Source organism: Zingiber officinale, chromosome 2A (assembly GCF_018446385.1).
Source record: "Zingiber officinale cultivar Zhangliang chromosome 2A, Zo_v1.1, whole genome shotgun sequence".
In the NCBI taxonomy this organism is placed as follows: Eukaryota; Viridiplantae; Streptophyta; class Magnoliopsida; order Zingiberales; family Zingiberaceae; genus Zingiber; species Zingiber officinale.
Genome location: NC_055988.1, coordinates 92,747,686 through 92,763,862, shown reverse-complemented (window position 1 = coordinate 92,763,862; position 16,177 = coordinate 92,747,686). Strand labels below are relative to the sequence as shown.

At 44.0% G+C, this 16,177-nt stretch overlaps 1 protein-coding gene and 1 long non-coding RNA gene across 2 annotated transcripts; one reads left to right on the top strand and one right to left on the bottom strand.

Moving 5' to 3' along the window:
- Positions 1–4,673: 4,673 nt before the first annotated feature.
- Positions 4,674–5,563, top strand: LOC122039803. The gene is made up of 4 exons (XR_006128386.1): positions 4,674–4,824; positions 4,910–4,991; positions 5,093–5,184; positions 5,522–5,563. It is a non-coding gene; the product is annotated as an uncharacterized LOC122039803 (long non-coding RNA).
- A 7,941-nt stretch (positions 5,564–13,504) lies between these two features.
- LOC122043809 lies at positions 13,505–15,337 on the bottom strand. Its single transcript, XM_042604386.1, has 4 exons — positions 14,233–15,337; positions 13,892–14,188; positions 13,679–13,797; positions 13,505–13,603 (listed from the first exon to the last, which is right to left on the bottom strand). The coding sequence occupies exons 1-4, from the start codon at positions 15,335–15,337 to the stop codon at positions 13,505–13,507; spliced, it is 1,620 nt and encodes a 539-aa protein (XP_042460320.1).
- Positions 15,338–16,177: the final 840 nt, after the last annotated feature.

Sequence of the window (16,177 nt, the reverse complement as noted above, 5' to 3'; positions counted from 1 at the left end):
TTCATTTACTCATGTTAGATCGGTCAGTAGAAGACTGATTTACACTTGTTGATTTGGGTAGTCGTATATTGATATACCTTAGTTGCTTGTGGAGAATTAAGGTATTCTTGATTAGTTAGTAGATGAATGATTTAGTTTTGTTGGTTGATCAGTAGAGGATTGCCATACTCTATTTTTAGAGGTTCGAACCTTTAGGTTATTTGTGTTTAGTTCGATGTTTTGAGCACATCGAGTACCTAGCTTATACTGACGTGGGAAAGGACTGAATTAGCCATATACTATTGTCAGGTTGGTCAGTCGATAGAGGATTGATGTATCCTATTCCACGGGTACTTTAATTTTAGATTGTATGTACCTAATTAGATAACTTAGAAGGTGGTATAGGGTTTGTGTAGTAGATTAGATTAAATATGCTGATTATGCATATCTATATGGTGTACATATGCTTGTTATGTGTTGTAAGAGTTTTATGGTAGGCTTTCTGATTGTATCGTTGAGCTAGTATGTTGATTATGCATGTCTACGTTGTGTGTATACATGACTAGTATGTATTGTGTGATAGATAGTTCATTTGCAGTTAGTATGAGTGTTTACATTCAGTTGTGGTTATTGTAGGCTTCTAGTGGATTGTACCTAAGTGGTTGTTGTACGTGTCTGATTTGATTATTGAAAGTGTCTTGTCGATTTAATCTATGTTGTGGGATGTGCACCTGTGGTTAGGTGTTTTACTGGAGGTATCTTATCAATTTAACCTGTGTCGTGATATGTGCACATGTGTTTGAGTGTTTTATTGGAGGTATCGTATCGATTTAATCTGAGATGTGTTTGGTGTGGTAGCTGAGGTATCTTGTTGCTTATGTTTGATATGTGAGTGCACCTGGGTTTAGTATGCTTTATTGGAAGTTGATGTTGATTATACTCTTGGCATAAGTGTATATATGTCATGTGAATGTTGTTTGAGGTGTATTGTCGATTATACCTATATTGATATGTGCACACGTGTTCAGTATGCATTGTTGGAGGTATCATGATGGTTTATACCTTTGTTGTGAGTATGTTTGGTGTGTACTAATTGGAGGATTATGTCGATCATATATATGTTGTATGTGCACGTGTGCCAGGTGTATGGTGGGTAGCATCATGATGATTCTACATATGTTGAATGTAGAATGTTGAGTGTCTACATTATGTTATTGGTTGTATTACCCTGTCAACTAATTCTCCTATTAGTGGGTGACCGACCCACTAGGATGATGATAGAGTTGACTATGGATTTGATTTGATTACTGGATTGTGATACCATAGGCTAACCACAGTGATCTGTGGTAGAGAGATCTCGTGCAGTTTCTAGCTAGATAGTTAGGTGCCTTGGACACTTATGTATTGTTGGTGGTGGAGCGTTGCTCCCACACATGTTATGGGTTGTCTGTGGTGGAGCGTTACTCCCACCTATTGCGGATTGCTTATAGCGGAGCATTGCTCCTATATCTATTGCAGATACATATTCGGATTATTTGTGGTGGAGCGTTGCTTCCACATATTGAGGATTTCTTGTGGTTGAGCGTTGCTCCCATATATGTGGTATTTCATGTGATGGAGCATTGCTCTCACACTGGAGGATCTATTCTTTGGTGATTATATATCGTTGGTGATCAGATCTGTTTATTGTTGAGGATCTTATGGTTAGGAATGGCTGTGATACGGACATTATGTGTTTTGGTTTTACCATTAGGGCTTGCGGTGCCCTAGATGTTATCATGGACTCGATGATTTGGGTATCACTAGGATGTTTGGATTGGTTCCTATTGTCTTATTGACGATGTTGTGATCTATTTCGGATCCGAGGTGAGTCACGTACACCATCTTCGCATAGTTCTAGAGATGTTTCGACATAAACGTCTATATGTGAAGATCAGTAATGCGTATTTTGGTTGTCTTCTGTGAGATGTTTGAGACACACGGTCACCAGTAGGAGTATACTGTGGTTCCACAGGAGATCGAGATTGTTACCGTTGGGAGCAGATGGAGTTTATAGTAGAGGCTTGCAACTTCCTTTGTTTGGCTCGATATTTCCGGAGATACGTTGAGGGTTCTCACGGATTGCTATGCTACTTACACACCTGACCAGGAAAGGCGTGAAGTTCTCTTGGACTGAGGATTGCGAGACCAGCTTCCAGGAGCTGAAGCGGAGACTAGTGTCAGCTCCGATTTTGGTTTTACCTTCTGGAGAGGACGGATATGTCCTCTACACCGACGCATCTATTCAGGGTTTGAGCGCTGTTCTGATGTAGCACGACACGGTGGTCTTCTATGTTTCTCGGTAGTTGAAGGAGCATGAGGAGAATTACCCAGTACATGACTTGTGATGGACCGTCATTATTTTTGCCTTGAAGATTTGGTAGCATTATCTGTACGATGTTACATTTGAGATTCTCACTGACCATAAGAATCTCAAATATTTGTTCACTTAGAAAGAAACTTAATCTTCGACAGAGGAGATGGATGAAGTTCCTGAAGGCTATGTTTGGACCATTAGCTATTACTCAGGGAGAGCTAATGTGGTTGCCGATGCACTTAGCAGGAAGTCCAGAGGGATTTTAGCTTGCCACCGAGTTGTGGTCACAGACTTGATTAAAGGTTTCTTCGAGTTGGGCCTTGAGGGATAAGGACAGACAGAGCAGGGTACTCTGATTACCATGGTTGTTCAGTCGTCAATCAGGACGAGGATCCGAGAGCCCTAGGCTGCTGATCAGTAGTTGCAGTTTATTTGCAGCTAGATAGCTTCCAGGTAGCAGACCGAGTTCACACGAGACGAGGAGGGTGTTATACACTTCCAAGGCAGATTATGTGTACTTCAGCCTCATCCGGTCTTATAGGAGTTACTTCCGGAGGCTCATCGCTTCAGATTTGCTATCCACCCAGGCGGTACCTGTATGTACCGAGATTTGAGGCGTTCTTATTGGTAGAACGGCATGAAGAAAAGACATCGCGGAATTCGTAACTAGATGTCTTGTCTGTCAGCAGGTGAAGGCTGAGCACCAGAGACCTGCTGGATTACTTCAGCGGATTCCAATTCCCGAGTGGAAATGGGAATACATTACCATGGACTTGTGGTGGGTTTGCCGAGGACACGACGAGGTCATGACGCGATTTGGGTAATCGTTGATAGATTAACCGAATTCGCGCACTCATTAGCGATCCGGAGGACTGATTTCCTGGATCGATTGGTAGATCTGTTTTGCTGGGGGATCATCGGATCACGTGGTGTTCCGTTGACTATTATTTCATATAGAGACCCCGGTTCACGTCTTGTTTTTTTGACAGAGTCTGCAGCAGGCCTTGGGCATGCAGCTCTGTTTCAGTACAACTTTCCATCCGTAGACAGATGGACAGTTAGAGCGGATCATTCAGACTCTAGAGGATTTGCTGGGGTCTTGTGTATTGGATTTTAGGGGTAGTTGGGAGGACCATTTTCCATTGGTAGAGTTCGTCTACAACAACAGTTTGCATTCGGCTATCCAAATGCCACCGTTTGAAGTGTTGTATGGTAGGCCTTGTCGGACACCCACCCTCTGGATGAGGTTGGGGAGGCCCAGCTGTTGGGACCTCATAGAGCTCAGTAGGAGGCAGAGTTGGTCCGTACTATCAGACGGAGGATGTCAAAGGTACAGGACCGCCAGAAGAGTTATTCAGACCGGAGTCGGAGACTCTTAGAGTTCTCTGCAGGCGACCCTGTATTTCGGCGAGTTTCACCCACGAAAGGGGTGAAGAGATTGACCTCAGAGGTAAGCCAGCTCCACGATACATTGGACCTTTCCAGATCTTGGAGAGGATTGGAGCGGTAACTGACTGGCTAGCACTACCACCGTCCTTGGTAGGCGTGTACGATGTGTTCTACGTGTCTATGTTGAGGAGATACCTACCCGACCCGACACATGCGTTGACAGATATCTCAGTTCTGTTCAGCTCGACGTCACCTATGAGGAGGTTTTGGTACGGATTCTGGAAAGGAAAGAGCGTCCGTTGTGGAACAAGACTATCCGGCTGGTTAAAGTCGGATGACAACATCATTTGGACGGGGAGGCTATTTGGGAGCTCGATGATACGATCCGAGCTCGATACCCCCATCTTTTCACTTGAGAGATATGATTTAATTTACCATTCAGTATTTTATACTCTTTACCTGTTGTTGGTACTTGCTGATGGTAGATAACAAAATTTGGGGACCAAATTTCTATTAGTGGGGGAGAATGTAAAATACCGAAAATGGGTGAAGCACCATAAGGGAATTTTCCGGAATTTTTGGAATTTTTTCGGGAATTTTTCGGAATTCGTATGGACGAGTTAACGGGGATAAAAAGGGGGTCCGGAAAAGCCTGTTTAGGCTATCCCATTTAAGCGAGGAAAAGTTTATTTATTTATTTATTTATTTTTTATCTTTTCCTTTATCTTTTCTATTTCCCCCTAATCGCCGTTTCCCTTTTGCCCTAACCTGCGCCATCTTTTCTCCGACGCTCTCCTCAGCCGCCGCCCACACACACCTTCGACGATCCATCGCCGGCAGTCGATCCCTTCCTTTTTCTCTCTTCTGCCGACGCTGACGACGCCAGGGAACAGAGAACGAGCGATTTGTGCATCTCCTTCCTTCCCGAACCGCACACCCAACGCCACTGCCGCCTTCCTCTTCCTCTCCTCCCGACGTCTAGCAGCGCCGAAGCCTCTTCTCCTCACCAACGTTAAGCCCTAGTTCTTCCTCTGCCCTAGCGCTGACGTAGTTCCGCGGCTACAACCGATCGCCGGCAGAGAGGATATGGAGTAGGTAAGGTATGTTAGGTATTTGGATTACGATTGGGGGTCTTGTGCTGTACGAATTTGGCTAATCACTGTGGTAGTGAATGTTTTCCCGCAGCACTGTTTGATCTCCGACAGCAGGTAGATTCCAGCAGCAGCTTCTTTAATCGGGTGTCTACAAAGGTGTCACTGGAATTAGGGTAAGGCGTACTTGATTTAGGTATATAGAGATTTGAATTCTATTATTCTGTTAGGGATGTTTGTGGAGTTACTTGGCCGACCATTGTTGATCCTATTACAGTCTTCTGGCAGCAGTTTCTCCTAGCTCCAGCCATTGTTTACCAATGGCAAGTTTCTTCGGTTGTGAGCCTACAAATGAGCATCCAAATTTGGGTAAGTTTTGGAGTTAAATTCATTTCTATATTTAATTGGTTTAGTGATGATTGATCGTTGATGTGTTAATTGAGGATTAATTGATACATGATATATTATATTGAGATAAGATCTGATATCTTGGTGGTGATGGATGGATCATTCTCCAAATTTGGATTGAAAATCCGTTGTGGTTTGATTTTGGGTTAGAGATGATTTATGTATAAATCTAATCGTGAGAAGGACATAATTGAGATTAATCATTTCGATTAGGGTTTTATCTATGGGTTTGAATCTTTGGGTTTAGCTAGTTGTTGCTTATGTAATTAGTTAAACTGTATATTATATGGTTATGCAGGAAGTTGATTTGAGACAAGCGCCTCGATGTGGGAAGTGTATTGGCACGATTTTCGCAATGAAGGCGGGTACTTCTTGACTTATCTTTTATGATATCGTCATTTGGATATGCATAGTACTTTATACCTTCAAGCAATGAACATGTTTGTCTTTGGTATGTCACTGTTTAATATCCATAGCATGTTAGGTTTGTCGCTTGTTATGTATCCGTGCTTATATCTCGTGATTTGTTACCATGAGTATCTTATTGCCATGAGTACTTTATTACCATGAGTATCTTAGTTTCGAGAGTGACATACCAAGTTTTACTGAGTTTAGGACTAGGTTCTGGATATTTGTTTCTGGCATGTGTATCTAAATTATCTGATACTTAGGTTTTTATGCCATACCTGGCTTGTGTACCTCTATGTGTATATCATATATGATTCGTGTACCTAGACTTTGATTCTTTGATCTGTGTATATTGTTGGTACATATGTTATGGAAGGAGGATATGTTTAGGATCTAGATTGTTATACCATAGAGGACCTGTATACTCTAGATCCGTTGATTTTACTCACTGATACTGTGGTACCCATATTATATATATATATGGATATGGTTATGTTGATCAGTTTATGACTATGCTTAGTGTCATGCATCATGATTGCATGCTGCGTGATTGTCGGCTCCACTATGGTTGAGCACATCGCCAGATCTGCGCACACCACCACTCATGGATTAGTGGTATATCAGGGTGTGTGTTCTGCTATTTGGCTCCGTTGGTCGGTGACTCGGCGTGGTAGCCGAGCAGTTCCTTCTGTTTGGCTCGCTAGCATTTAGTGTAGCGTGGTAGCCGAGACGGTGGACTGTTTGGCTCCGTTGGTCGGGAGACTCAGGTAGTGGCCGGGATACCTCCCGTCCTCGTGTACTGGGAGATGAGAGCATTGAGCTCCCCATTTATGATTTGGGGTCGGAGGACAGGAGTCGACAACATCCGTCCACTCGGTCACTCATCGGAGCAGTGACGGCAGAGTGCACAGCCCTACCCACTCGGTCTCGCCATTTGTGTGTGAGAGGACTGATTGTCGGGGTGACCAGGACGCATCATTAGCATCATATGCATTGATGTATTTATATTCTTGTGATTGTGTTTGCTGCATTTGGTTGTTGCATTTTGGTTGGATGCATACCTTTGACCTGCATACAGGATTATTGACACTTTCGGTTTGACGACCCTTTTGTCTGGATAGGAGTTCCTGGTGAGTACAGCTTCCTCAGTTACCTTTCAGTTTTGCATATTCCCTATATATGATTAGGAAGTTGTATTCCATGTTTGTTGCTGTTAGATATATCTTACTACTCATGTCCATTGGTATTCGCTGAGTTGTTGAACTCATCCCCGTTTACACTATCTTTTTCAGGTACCAGGTTATTTATAGTGTCGCTTGGAGCATCCTGTCTGCTGGTCCCCACGTCACATCAGAAGACATATCTCCGCCTTTTCGTTATTTTATCTTGGTATATGAGATGTGTGTATTTGGCTTTGTGTGTTCCGGTTTTGTGTTCGGAGTGTTGTTTTGGTTGTCTGGTGTAAGCCTAGCCGGCTAGCAGTGTTTTTATTTGGTTTTGTATGAGCTTGTATTTTATGTTTATCCGTTGTGTTGGTTTTGTTCCAGCCGTGTGGGCTGATGATATATATATAATTGCGTGGTTTTGTGTATATTCCCGCCGCCTGTGACTGATGTATATTATGCCTGTAGAAATGCTTCAGATTGTCACCGGTACAGGGGAGGTGCTGCCGAAATTTCTTCGGACAGGGACTCCTCTGGGGCGTGACAACAACGTTATATTTCTCACACTATTGATGTTCAAACTGATGGTCATTGTGGATTCAAGGTAATAGCTGCACTAATTGGGTATGACGAAGAAGGTTGGTTTCAAGTACGATTCGAGCTTATAGAAGAGATTCAACAAAATAAGGATCTATATGATCAACTTTATCTAGATCGAAATTTGGTAACCAATCTATTATTCTCATTAAATTGGTTCGAGTCATGAGCACTAGAAATGTATTGGATGAACTCTATGCTTTTGGAAATTGTCATCGCATCAAGGTACTGTCACGCCCCGAGAGTAAGGTTGTTTGACGAAAATCGGACAGCACCTCCCCTGTAGTAGTGACAAATGGAACCGGTATACATCACCAACAGATAATACATATGCAAATTAAATCACAACCACGCAGATAATATGCAGCCTACACGACTGTAAAATCAAACACAGCGGAAAACAAGAATAACAAGTATAAAGTAACGAAAACTCTCCGCGGGCCGGCCCGGCTTGACTCCTCGACAAAACAACCAAATACAAAATAACAAGTCCACAGCCAAATTATTACAATGCTAAATTCAAAGGTTTAACTCACAATAAAAGGAAAACCAAAACCATAAAACCGTCCTCGGAAGTGAAGTGGGACCGGCAGTCGGGATCCTCCTCCAAGTGTACTAGTATCGCTATCAGCTACCTGGTGAAATTACCAATGTGGGTGGTGAGTATAAAGACTCAGTGGGTAATAGAATAGACAGTACATGAGTATCATAAAGAACAGGAATACACAAAGATACAGTCTCGAAAAAAATAAATAGCAGATACTACTGTGTAAACCAAAGTATATATATATATCCATACCTGATACAACATCCTAAGATAGTATAAGGTCTGAGGAAACATAAACTGCTAGAGTACTACCCATAATCACCCAAATCACATGTAAGGTATACTGTAAAAGAAAAAAGTGTCCAAGCATACATAACAAATATATATGTGGTATCAGAACAGCATAAGTAGACATATAACAGCAGAAGCAGGTATAATAGAAACGACGTATGCACGGATGGTCACCCCACCCACCTCTCTGCACCACGACCCCTGTATGGTCGAGAGGCCTGATCGATGACAACTGTACAACACTCCAGCCGCCACTACTCTCGAGTGACCGAGCGGACAGTTTGCATAGTAGCTAAATAGCTACATAGCAATAGGGTCCCTGCGGCTCACAACTCCAGCCGCCACTACCCATGAGTGACCGAGTGCAGCGCGACAGGACACGCGACATGCTCCAGCCGCCACTACCCATGAGTGGCCGAGCGTGCGGCTTTGGCTAATGACCGTCTCAACCACAAGGGAGCCAAGGTCATCGGCGATGCATGCATGACATGATGCGAATAATGCAACAATCATCATATATACAAAAATCAGGTATGCTACATGAATCTGCATGCTCAATACTAAGCATAAATAAGCAGTAGTCAAACAGGTAAACATGGCATATAGTATCTGCTAGTTATCAAGAATAACAACGGGAGACTGTATAGATACGGAAGTGAGCATCTCGAAGATTGAGTGGATAAAGTATCAAGCACAAGAAATAAAATGAGTGGAGTCAAGATAAACTCTACTTTATCTGGGCTACTCATGCACCAAAAACAATAACTAAAGAAACAAGTAAAAGTACCCGCCTCTAAGTGTAGGCTGAATCCAACGCCAATCTCGTCACGACGCTCGTCCCGATCAAAGTCCTGTGTCAACGTATCAATTTTAACTGAATACATATGGAACTAATTAACTACACTACTGTACAAGACAAACGACTTTAATCCGAGTTCCATTCATTAACCAAATGAATCCGCACTGATTTGCACAACCTAAACCAAAACCCTAGTTTATGTCTTCAGATCAAACAATTCCCAGCCAAAACTATGTCAATTAGAATTCCCAAATCATGCATTTCGTCCCCAATACATAAATACGTATTCGAAAAATCTAAAGCTTTACCTCACGGTGAGCTCCCCACTGTTGACTCTCCGTCGGAAGGTGAGATTGCCGGCGCTAGCACACCAATGCTGCCCGATGCTACAGATTCACAGATTTGAGCTCTCACAGGGCTACCAACAACACAATCACACCCAATCAACACATAACCCCAACCGAAACCTAACAACCAGAACTATAGGTCAACATCCAAAGCTGAAAATGGCTTACCCAATGACTCACGGCCGGAAATCATCTGCTGGGGATGTCCGCCAGTGTTGGATTGCTGCTGGAGAAGCTTGGCCGAGCTCCTCACCGTGCCACTGCTAGAACCGAACCAAAATCAGTCCAATCTCCCATCCTAGCCGCAAACCACAGATCCCACAGCTACCAAAACCCTAATTGAAACAATCCTCACCTCCACTTACCTCAATGGCGAAATTCCTCACAGTCGACGAAGGAATCTTGACGGAGAACCTCAGCCTTAGAGCTCAGGTAGATAAACCACCGCTGGGAGCGCAGTCCTCAACCACGATGAGCTCTAGAACAAACTACTCGACTCCCGCCTCCACAGGACCCAGATCTCGCCACCTGACAGGAGATTCCCTGGCGAAGCGGCGTGTTTGAGGAAGGACACCGCCGGTGAGACCTCTAAGGAGATGTTGAGGAAGTCGGAGGCTCGTCTCGCTACAAGGAGCCGGCGATCAGACGCGGCCGTGCGTCGGAGCTGGGTTCCGTCGGCAAGATCGGGAGGAAAGGGTGAGGAAATCGACAAAAGCAGAAGGTTTGGAGGAATAAGGGAAAACGGCGATTTAGGGCTAGCATTGTAGCTTCTTATAAGCAGTAGGGTTTGGGTTAGGTTAAGTTCTCACAACCCTTAAGTAGCCCTCCATTAATCATGATTTCCACTACATCTTAAGCCCAATAATTTATCCCCTTAAACCCTGTCATAAGTCCTCCAAATAAATCCAGAAAAATGTCTAAAATTCCCAATAATCATTATAGATTATTTTATTTTGCCGTATCTCACATTCTCCCCCTCTAATAAGAATTTGGTCCCCAAATTTACGACATAAATGCAATAAACGACCAACGACATGCGAAGTCAATCATTAAATGAAATAACTTACATACCTTCATCAAACAACCGTGGGTACTGTGCTCGGATCTCATCCTCCAGTTCCCAGGTTGTTTCGTCATCGGAATGATGCTCCCATCCAACCTTGACCAATCGGATTGTCTTGTTTCGCAGCTGACGTTCCTTGCGATCCAATATCCGCACTGGAACCTCCTCATATGTTACATCTGGCTGAAGGGTGATCGAGACATCTGTCAAAATATGTGTAGGGTGTGGTACATATTTCCTCAACATAGATACGTGAAATACATCATGCACCCCGGCAAGCGATGGTGGCAGCGCCAGTCGATATGCTACCTCACCGATCCTTTCAAGTATCTGAAAGGGTCCAATGTAACGAGGAGCTAACTCCCCTTTTAATCCAAACCTCCTCACTCCCTTGGTAGGAGACACTCGCAGGAACACATGATAGTCCACAGAAAACTCTAAAGGTCTCCGTCTCCGATCTGCATAGCTTTTCTGTCGGTCCTGGGCTTCTGACATTCTGCATCTGATTGTACCAACTAACTCTGCATCACGCTGAATACGATGGGGGCCCAAGACAGACGATTCTCCAGCCTCATCCCATAAAGTAGGAGATCTACATGCTCTGCCATATAATGCCTCAAATGGTGCCATCTGAATCGCTGAGTGGTAACTGTTATTATATGCAAACTCCACCAAGTGCAAATGATCCTCCCAGCTACCGCCGAAGTCCATAACACAAGATCTCAATAGATCCTCCAATGTCTGTATAGTCCGCTCCGACTGCCCATCCGTCTGAGGGTGAAATGCAGTACTAAAACGGAGTTCCGTACCCATGGCCTACTGGAGACTCCGCCAAAATTGAGAGGTAAATCGTGGATCTCTATCTGATATAATACTCAGAGGTATACCATGCAATCTGGTGATCTCTCTGCAGTATAACTCTGCCAATCGATCCAACGAATCCGTCCGACGGATCGGTAAGAAGTGTGTAGATTTGGTTAACCGATCAACGATTACCCAAATCACATCATGACCCTTCCGGGTCCGCGGTAGTCCTACCACAAAGTCCATCGTGATATGCTCCCATTTCCATTCTGGTATTTCTATCTTCTGTAGTAACCCAGTTGGTCTCTGATGCTCTGCCTTAATCTGCTGACAAACTAAACACTGCGCCACAAATGCCGCAATATCCTTCTTCATACCATTCCACCAGTAAGATCGTTTCAGATCCCTGTACATGCGAGTACTTCCTGGATGAATCGCAAATTTAGATCGATGTGCTTCCTGTAGTAAGTCCTCCCGGACAGGATGTGACTCAGGGACACATAATCTGCCGCGGAAATACAGAATTCCACTATCATCACAGGTAAACTCTGTCTGTTGTCCTGAGGTAACTCTGCTACGTAAAAACTGCAGATGTTGATCTGTAGCCCGAGCCTCTTTGATACGCTCCACTATAGGTGACTGAGCAACCATGGTGACTAGCAAGCCTCGCTCTGTCTGTGCTTGCTCCATCAACCCCAACTCAGAGAAGCTCTATATCAACTCTGTAACCATCACTCGGTGGCAAGCCAAAACTCCACGGGATTTCCTGCTCAACGCATCGGCCACCACGTTGGCTTTCCCCGGGTGATAGTTAATCGTGCAATCATAGTCTTTCAAAAATTCCATCCATCTTCTCTGTCGCAAATTCAGTTCCTTTTGGGTAAACAGATATTTGAGACTTTTATGATCTGTATAAATCTCAAAGGTGATCCCATATAAATGATGTTGCCAAATCTTCAGTGCGAAGATGATAGCTGCCAACTCCAAATCATGGACTGGATAGTTCCTCTCATGATCCTTCAGCTGACGTGAGGCATATGACACCACACGATCACGTTGCATAAGTACGACACCCAATCCCTGATATGATGCATCCGTGAAAAGTACAAATCCATCCACGCCAGAGGGAAGTACTAACACTGGTGCAGTAACAAGCCTCCGCTTGAGCTCCTAGAAGCTCTGCTCACAAGATTCTGTCCAGCTAAACTTCTCTCCCTTCTGGGTCAATCATGTCAATGGCAAGGCTATGCTGGAAAAGCCCTCAACAAATCTCCGATAATACCCAGCTAATCCCAAGAAGCTACGAATCTCCTGTACTGTCTTCGGCTACTCCCAACTAGTGATGACCTCAATCTTCTGTGGATCTACATATATACCTCTGCTGGAGACAATGTGTCCAAGAAAACCCACCGAAGGTAGCCAAAAGGCGCATTTACTAAACTTCGCATAGAGGTGTTCTCGCCGTAGTGTCTCCAAAACTATGCGAAGATGTCGCCTATGTTCCTCCTCAGATCGGGAATATATCAGAATATCGTCGATAAACACAATAACGAACTGATCCAAGTACTCGAGGAATACTCTGTTCATCAGATCCATGAACACTGCTGGGGCATTGGTAAGCCCAAATGGCATTACCAAGAACTCGTAATGACCATAACGAGTGCGAAATGCTGTCTTCGGAATATCTGCATCTCCAACCCTGAGCTGATGATAGCCTGAGCGCAAATCAATCTTTGAATATACATAGGTATCCTTCAGCTGATCAAATAAATCCTCTATACGTGGCAATGGATATTTGTTCTTGACAGTGACCGCATTCAGCTGTCGATAATCAATACATAATCTTAGTGATCCGTTTTTCTTCTTAACGAATAATACTGGTACTCCCCATGGAAAAACACTGGGACGGATAAATCCTCTGTCCAACAGCTCCTGCAACTGAACCTTCAGCTCCTCTAACTCCTTTGGTGCCATGCGATAGGGGGTCTTGGATACCGGTGCGGTTCCCGGAACCAACTCAATCGTAAACTCGACTTGCCTTTTAGGAGGCAACCCGGGGAGTTCGTCAGGGAATACATCTGAAAATTCTCGAACAATAGGAACGCCCGAGAGTCATGGTAATGCATCCGTATCAGCTTTAACCACAGACAACAAATATCCCTGACAACCCTGCGACAGTAATCTCCTCGCTTGCATTGCTGATATAACTGATATCCCATCACCCCCGGTTCCGATGAATGTCCACGATGGTAGACCGGGAGGTCAGAATGTGACTACTCTCGCTCTGCAGTCAACTATGGCATGGTTCATGGCCAGCCAATCCATGCCCAATATAATGTCAAATTCCACCATCTCTAATACCTGCAGATCCACCATAATAGTCTGACCCTTGAATTCTAAAGGACATCCTTTGACTTCCAGACTAATACTTAGTACCTCGCCAGATGGTATAGATACTGTCAGCCCGTGTGTCCGACGACTAGGTAATCTCCCGATTTTACCCAGAAATACCCGAGATATGAATGAATGGGAACTACCAGTATCTATCAACAAATCTGCAGTAAATGTATAAACTGAAATAGTACCTCGGAAAACCGATCCCTCAGCTCGCTGTGCCTCCTCCCGTGTAACAGCATAAACACGACCCACCTCTGAGCTCGGCTATGGTATCCCTGAAGTGGTCTGCGCTGGCATCGTAGGTGCAGGAACCGGCTGCTGATACTGAGTCTGAGGCTGATATACTGGATAAAGCTGAGGTGGAGGAAAATCTGGCTGTACTGGAAGGGCCTGATGAGAAGACGTCGCAGCAGAATACTGTGTAGTCGCTGGTTCCTGACCCTGAATATGATATATCTGTCCCTGAGAAGACGGTGGTCGCTACTGACGTGGAGCACCCTGACTCTTCTGTGATCCTTTCTGTGGTCGCGTCTGTGAGGGATGTCCCCCCTGTGATGTACCCTTAGTAGCCTCCAACTGTGCCTTTAACGTACAATCCCGACTCTCATGCCCTGGTTGTTTGCAATAATAACAAATGGGATGATCCAAGGGGCAATGAAATTTGGTATGGCTCTTGGAGCCACACTGGTAACATCTGGATCCCATTCTATCTTTCTTCCAACCATGCTGAGGAGGACGAGATGTTCCATCAGATGTCCATCCTGACTTCTGCGGCCGAGAAGATCCTCCCGTGGTAGCCTGTGAACTCTGACCTTGGTTCCCTCTCTTTTGTGACGACTTCTTATCATGGCCTTTCTCCTGATTTACCTGCTGCTGAGTCATCTCGATAAATAGTGCACGATCCAAAACTTCTCGGTAGGAGCTACTTGGAAATCCTGACATCCTGAGCCGAATATATGCTGCTAAACCTTGGGTGAACTGCTGCATCCGGTCATAATCCTGTGCCACCAAATGAGGGCAAAACTCAGCCAATCTACAGAATTCAGCGTTGTACTCCATCACCGATCGATCACCTTGCTTGAGATTCAGGAATTCCTGGCGTCGAGCTAAACAGAATGTGGCTGGAAAATACTGCCGCTCAAAAGCATCCCGGAACATCGCCCATGTGATGCGTTGTTCCCCAAAGATTGTCTTTTGCATCTCCCACCATATGACTGCCTGATCCCGGAGATGATACGCAGCCAATTCCACTTTCTCTTCATCTGAACAACTCATGTATCCGAAAGTGCTTTCCAAATTCTTCAACCAGCTACGAGCAGCCCAAGGATCTGCTCCGCCCTGGTATAGAGTAACCCTGTCCTTGACGGACTTTGCCAACAGTGGTATACGCGCTCTATCCCTCATCCAGTCAGTAGTAGCAGGAGTAGGAAATGCTGATGGTATCCCGGAGGGAATCCCCTGAGGCTGAAATTCCTGATTTCTACCAGAAGGTATGACTGAAGGGATCTCCTGAGGCTGACGTCCCTGATCTCTAGGAGTCTGATGGGTCTGTCCTCGACTAACCGTCTCAACATTAGTTGGATCCCTAGAAGAATCCGCCTCCTGAGTCACTGGTTCTGGTTCCTCAGCCTCAATGGGTTGTTTCCGTGGTCGTCCCGGACCACGACGAGCATCGGCTACCGATCGACCACGTCTCATACCTGATGTAAACCACTAATAAGTACTACAAACAATATAAGTTCGTACTTATAAAACTTACAGCCTATAACTTGGAGGTGTTCCGCCGTTGCCTGGTCCCAAATCCCAAAAAGTCACTTCGAGGAATAAAATCACAGAAAAATCCAAAACGTACAAATCTAGCATCGTAAACCTGTAGCTCTGATACCAATAAATTGTCACACCCCGAGAGTAAGGTTGTCCGACGAAAATCGGACAGCACCTCCCCTGTAGCAGTGACAAATGGAACCGGTATACATCACCAACAGATAATACATATGCAAATTAAATCACATCAAGGTACAATCTTGTACTGCATACATTTGGTGAGAGTGTTGGGAGTTATTTTACTGACTTGTCATTAAGAACTCCTCCAGTTCCAAACCATTAGCGTCGATAAATAGCTATTGCTCATGTTGGCAATCACTTCCGACAAGTTTTCTTACATCCTCATTACCCTATACTGCTCATTCTAATGTGGTGGCAACAATATTTATTGTATGAAGCTAAAGAATGAGTCACTCGTTATAGGACACTTGTTCATTTGTGGTACGAAGTAATACGTGCACCACCACCAAACGCGTCAAGAGTAAAATTTTGAGACAATATTGATTAAAATTTCTAGTTTTATATATTTTTATATTTTTTTTGTATTATTACATGTACTCTTCATTTGAGAAAAAAATATTTATTCCTAAATTATGAATGTGTGCACTGTTAATTGTTAGTATTTTTGTTAGTTTTAAATATATAATTTTTATTTTGATCTATATTTTTATACTTTTTAAAATTTTTACAAATAATAATTCCTAAAATTTATAA